At 58.4% G+C, this 6,000-nt stretch overlaps 1 protein-coding gene across 4 annotated transcripts in view; it reads right to left on the bottom strand.

Annotated features, from left to right (window-relative positions):
• Positions 1-3,396: 3,396 nt before the first annotated feature.
• ACACA (acetyl-CoA carboxylase alpha) overlaps positions 3,397-6,000 on the bottom strand; it is a 127,423-nt gene continuing 124,819 nt past the window's right edge. For all 4 annotated transcript variants that reach the window (XM_064165890.1, XM_064165888.1, XM_064165889.1 and 1 more), the window contains one exon: positions 3,397-5,700. In XM_064165890.1, the coding sequence (XP_064021960.1) occupies positions 5,574-5,700 (127 nt within the window). In that variant the 3' untranslated portion in view covers positions 3,397-5,573. The remainder of the gene's footprint in view (positions 5,701-6,000) is intronic.

Below are 6,000 nucleotides of genomic sequence, written 5' to 3'. Positions count from 1 at the left end.
GAAAAAGTGCTGCAAGCTTTATCCTTGGAGGGATTTTCCCTCCTGTTTATTTTTCCCCTTAGAAGCCTTTCTCTGTGGCTGTATTGCTGCACCTCACTGTGTCCCTGGAGCTGTTTGCACAGCCGATGGTAATTAATCACTTGTGCACCTCATCATTACAGATTTAAGTCTCTCTTCCAGTCACCTGCTTCCAATAATGAGCCTCCCAACACCTTCAGTGTTGTGTGGAGCAGAGGCCACCACAGCCAGGGAGAACCTGCTCAGCTGCAGGCATTTGAGCTGTGATTGAGGCTGTTGCTAAGCAGGGCAGAAGAGGTGGGATAGTGTCGCCAAACGCAGCTCCTCTGAGCAGCGCGGCCAGGATCGCTGCTGGCATCCTGCCTGCTCTCTAGGCAGCTGAGAGCCTGGTGCCTCCCCAGGAGCTGCCAGCTCCGGGAAGCCCTCGGAGCTTTCCCTTCTGTTCCTGCCGGTGCTGCTCTTCAGCCCTCTTGATCAGTGCTTGGGGAGGCAGCGGCGGAGGGCAGGTCCCTGCCCTGTGGAGAGACTGTGGCACTTCCCTTGGTCGTGGAGAAGAGGTGGGCGCTGGGTGTGGGTGGACGTCGGGTGGGCACGGGTGGGTCTGCTGTGCTGGCTGCCCTGGGGGTGCTGGGAGGGAGCTGCAGCCCTGCCAGCCCTCGCCCGCCTGACTCGTGTGTCCTTCGCAGCCGCAGCGCAGGGCACTCGGGTTGGGATTGGCTTTCCCCTCCCCCTTTTCTTTTCCTGGGAGCTGCTGGCTGTGATGTTAAAAGGGTAATGTGAAACACTTCAAATGTGATAACTTCTCGTTGGTATTGTTTGAAGAGATAAGAGTCGCAGCCCTGCTAAGCATGCTTTGAATGCACTTATCAGTGTTTAAGCAGGCCCTGCCTGCTGCCCCCCACCTGGCGGGGCCGTGCCGGGAGCCTGGGCCGGCAGCCGCAGCCCTTCTGCTAGGGGCAGCTCCTTACCCCCGGCAGGAGCAGGGTCCCTTGCCTGGGTCTGCAAGCGCTGCAGCGCCCGGCGCTGCCCCTCTGAGCCCCGAGCAACTGGGCACTGCTGCGCTGCCCATCAGCGGCACGGCCCCAGCGCCCCCAGCGCCCACCAAGGAGGGCACTCGGCTGGAGAGGGGCTGTGGGAGCAGGCTGCAGGGTGTTACACCCCAGCACCCCCAGGCTGGCTGGCTCAAGGCAGGTTGTGCCGCTGCACAGCTCCAGCAGGGGCTGAGTGACCGCGGCTGATCCTGCGGGGCTGGGGCAGGGGCTCCGAATGGGTGCTCCTCAGTGAGGGCAGAGGGGTCCGGGGTGATGGTCACAGAGACTTTGGAACAATTTCCGTGCTGCCAGAGTGGTCAGAGATTGGCACACGCTGCACAAGGAGGTGGTGGAGTCCCCATCCCTGCAGGTGTTGAAGAAACCTGTGCCCATGGCACCTAGGGACAGGGTTTGGTGGCTGTGGTGATGCTGGAGCAGTAGTTGGACTGGGAGATCTTGGAGGCTTTTTCCAGACAAAGCAGTTCTGTGATCTAAGTTTTCTTAATGCTGACAGTTCTTGCCAGAGAGAGTGGTTGGCATTGGAGTGGGCTGCCCACGGAGGTGGTGGAGTTGCTGTCCCTGGAGGTGTTCAAGCAAAGCACTTAGTGCCATGGTCTGGTTGATTGGATAGGGCTGGGTGCTAGGTTGGACTGGATGAGCTTGGAGGTCTCTTCCAACCTGGTTAATTGTCTGATTCTGTGACTTAACAGAAAGATATTGCCCTCCCTCCCCCATATGTAATATTAACTCCTCCTTAAATTCATGGCACAGCTCTGAGCATCCCCACAAACGACCACGGTCCCTTTGCAGACCACTGCACAGCAGCCCGCAGGGGGCTGGGGACACAGCAGCTGCCTTAATCCTCTGGGGTGTGGTGTATGTGTGTGTTTGTGTGTCCAACCCCACAATAGCAAAGAATTTCAACTTTCAGACAAACAACTTCATTTACAAGTGTCTCTAATTAGCTGCAGAATTAGTAAAGCAGAGTTTTCCCCCCATAGATCGGGCAAAGCCCTGGGGGAGGCAGGGGAATGGAGGGAATCGCATTTCCAATTATTTTGTTGAATTGCTAATTTGGTTATTGTGCCTGGGTAATTGTGAAGGGTATTGGGTGTGCAATTCAATTTGTTTTAAATATTTGTGGGAAGGCTGAGCAGTAATGGAGCTGACCTATTTCATGGCCCAAATTGAGAGAAGAGACTAAAACAAAACAAAAACCCCACAACAAGGCAGCTACAAAGCCCCCGGTTTGCCTCTGTTTTTATTTTGATGTCTCTCATCCCTCCTAAGACTGTTGCTGCAACAAAAGGTTTGCGTTAGAAGCTGATGGCACTTTGATCTCGGGCTTTGGAGAGCTTACAGCTTTGCTCCTGCTTTTGCTGGCATTTTAATGTGCAGATATTTCAGGCTGAAGAGTTTTAAAGGCGCTCTGGGGTTCAGCAGAGTCTGTCCCCGCACCCAGCCCGGTTCTTTTCTGGTTAAGGTGATTCGTGGCTTGAACTGGTAGGACTCTGGGTGGAGAAACCTGTGACAAAGAACTGCCATGGGCCAGCTGAGTAGAGCCACAGAACTCACAGGTTGTGGATCCCAACCATCACCCAGCACCACCCTGGCCACTAAACCATGTCCCCAGGGGCCACGGCCACACGGTTTGAACACCTCCAGCACCTCACACTGAGGCTGACCTTTACCATGGGGAACATCTGAAAGGGGTTAATGAGCTCCAGGGGACACCCTGCAGCTGGGGCCCTGCTATGGAGCAGCTCTAGGGGAGGTTTCAGATTCATAGAACCACAGAATGCGTTGGGTTGGAAGGGAGCCTAAAGCTCATTCAGTTCCAGCCCCCTGCCGTGGGCAGGGACACCTCCACTAGCCCAGGCTGCTCCCAGCCTCCAAGCTGGGGCTGTTCTGCCTTTCTGTTTTTGATCACTGTAACACTAAAGAAACAAATCCATGGAGGAGGAGCAGAACCCACGAGTGGCTCCCTAGAATGGCAGCTTTGGCCTGGGAGTTGTGCCCAGTGTTGGGCAAAGACCAGAGCCTGTGGTGGGACAAGGAGCTGATGCCCTTCCAGTGCTGGCTGTCCAGTCTCTCCCACCACTGAAGTTATGAAGGGGGCAGGATGAAGCCTGGAGGTCCCTGGCAAGAGGCAGTGGTCTGTGGTGAGGCCAAGCATAGGGAGAGTGGCACAGCCAAGACCACCAGGGACTTTCGCTCCATCCTCCCAGCAGCAGCAGCAGGCACCAGAGGTGCCAGAGCAAACTCCCTGTTCTTGCCCTGCAGAGCAGCAGGACTCCCAAGGGGTGCTGTGGACAAGGGTGACTAATTTCCACTCCAACAACAGGGCTGAAATCCTTTGTTTTTATTAAAAGAATCTGAGGTAAGTGAAATTCTTCAGCACCAGCAGGACCAGGGGGGGCTCCCCACTGCCCCTGCCCTACTGCAGAACCCACCCGCGGGCACCGCGGCTGCAGCTGGGCTCGGGGGACAGTGGCCACGGCCTCAGCTGGTGGCACTGCCACAGTGCTTCTGCAGGCCTAGGGCTCCCAGGGCCACTACCAGACCTTGCCTCCAGCCCAGCTCCCATGCCACAGCTGCATTTTGGAGCTACTTTACCCTCTGGCACAGAGGGCAGCAGGCAGGAGCTTTTGGCAGCAGCAGCTCCCTGAGCAGAAGGAATGGAGTAGTGACCCTGGGACGTCTCCCACAACACCTGCAGGTGTGGCATCACCATGTAGGACACCCTGGTGACAGCAGAGGAGCCTGGCGAGGTGCCCCTCACGCAGTCCTGCCTGGCTGAGACATTGTCCTGTGCGTCCTGCTGCCACCCACGTTGGCAAAAGTAAAAGCATCTCTGGGGTTGTTCAGGGGGCTCTAGTGGGGAACAAAAAGTCTTTGAAATCAGCTGAGGGCTCTTAACTCTTAATGAGCTGCTCCTCCCACAGCTCCACTGGCCCTGCTCAGCCTGGCTTCACCAGAGCTCTGGCACAGCGGGCAGGGAAGGGCTGCACTGCAGTGGGGAAGGGGCAGTGCAGTGTGAGGCACTGGCATCATCAGTGGTCAGTGGGCTCCTCAGGACGTCCCTGCTGAGCCCTGCCCTGAAGGAGGAACTAACATCGGTGAAGACTTTAAGACACTCATTGGTGTGAGCTCCGCAGCGCTGCTCAGCCCGAGCTCTGTAACAGCATCCAGGGGTGGGGACTGCCCGGGTGCAGTCAGAGCTTCCCTGACCTGTGCCCGTGGGCAGGAGAGCCAAGGAAATCAGTGGGGAGAGAGCCCTGGGCCTAGCATGGGGGCATCTGTGCTGCCCTGAGCTGGGGTCAGCTTGGGTGGATCTGTGCTGCCACCACACCTCTGGCTGGGGCAGCCAGGCTCAGTGCCCACCATGGGGACACCAGCTTGTGACTGCCTGCAGAGAGAAACCAGTGCAAGTGGGTTACCAACAATGATTCTTCTCTTTCCCCACATCAACAACCACAGCCCCTTGCCCAGCTGCATGCCAGGGCCAGCTGTGCCAGGCAGCTCTGCTCCAGCCAGCACCCGGGCAAGGTTGGTAACGGAGGGAAAACTTTGCCTAGCAGCATTGTGCTGAGATTGCCCTTCCAGGTCCAACCCCACTGGTGGCACTGACTCTGGCCTTTCCCTCCCTTACCTGGGCAGCCTCAGGGGCCTGCTGCTGTGAAGGGGCTCAGCATGTGCAGCAGTGGAGCTGCCTGTGCCCATCTGCCCTCGGTAAGGAAGGCAGAGCAGTGCTGGCTGCCAGCTGCCTTTGCTCTGCTACCTAGAAGGCCTTCCCCTGTTCATTGACTTGTTCTGAAGGAGCTGGGCACAGAGGCAAAGTGGTGAGGATTTATGGTCCCCAGTCCTGCTCTGGATTGAGAAGCCCAGGAGCCTTCCCTGGGCACAGGGACAGCCCTGCCCAGCCTGGCCCAGGTGCTGCTCTTCCTCTGCTGCTAAGTAACAAACGTGGACATGGGGAACAAAACCCGAGGGGCTGGCACAGCCAAAAGGGCTGACTCAGGGCTGGGCTCCACTGCCCCCAGGATACCAGGCTGGACGCTCTTGGGCTCCTGCCCTCTCCTGGGGGACAAAGCCCATCCTCAGCTGCAGCAACGCTCTGGCAGGGAGGAACATTGGCACTTGTCAGCACAAAGCTGCCGCTGCCAGGCTGGGGAGGTGAGGAGATGCGGGAGCAGAAGGGTGTCACTGAGAGGAGCCCCTGCCGTGCCAGGCCGAAGGCTCACGGTGCCACGGCACCCTTCATTGCCTGGCCGTGGCTGCGGCACGGCAGCGCCAGGTGGGGTCAGGCTGTTCAATAAATAAGGTCGAGCCAGGGCAGCCTGGGTCCACTGCGTGTGGCTGCATCTTGGCCCCGGCCAGCAGCAGCTCTGCTCGGGCTGGTGGGAAAAGGCAAATGTCCCTGCTGCAGCCTGCCTGAGCTGCACAGCCCAGGGCACTGCTCAGCTCTTCCCTTCCTCCTTTCCCTCCACTGTGGCGGGCAGGGGGCTCAGGAGGTCGCTGTCCTTACGTGGAGGAGGGAGAGTCCATGGTGGAGAGGATCCGCACCACCTCGGCCCGCTGGGTGGGGGAGATGTGCTGGGTCATGTGCACGATGGAGTCCATGGCGACCTCCGGGTTGGCCTGCACCAGGCTGCAGAGAGGGGGACAGGTCAGTGCCAGCAGTCCAGCAGCCACAGCTCCCCAGGGCTGGAACACGACGTGGGGCCAGACACAGGACATGGCAAGCACAGGAGTGTCTCTCCACACCTTGGTGCCCTCCCCCAGCTCTCTCAGAGGCAAAGCTGCTTTGAGACCTCCAGTTTAAGGTATCAAACTGATCGAGGTCAAGGCTGACAGAGCCTGTGCTGAGCATGCCCTGGCACTCGGGAGCAGCAGGCACAGGCACACCCCCAGGGCTTTGGCCTTTGAGGCTGCTCTGAGCAGCAGTGAG

The sequence above is a fragment of the Pogoniulus pusillus genome, chromosome 27 (genome assembly GCF_015220805.1).
Source record: "Pogoniulus pusillus isolate bPogPus1 chromosome 27, bPogPus1.pri, whole genome shotgun sequence".
NCBI classification, from domain to species: Eukaryota; Metazoa; Chordata; class Aves; order Piciformes; family Lybiidae; genus Pogoniulus; species Pogoniulus pusillus.
This window is presented reverse-complemented; position numbering and strand designations above follow the sequence as displayed.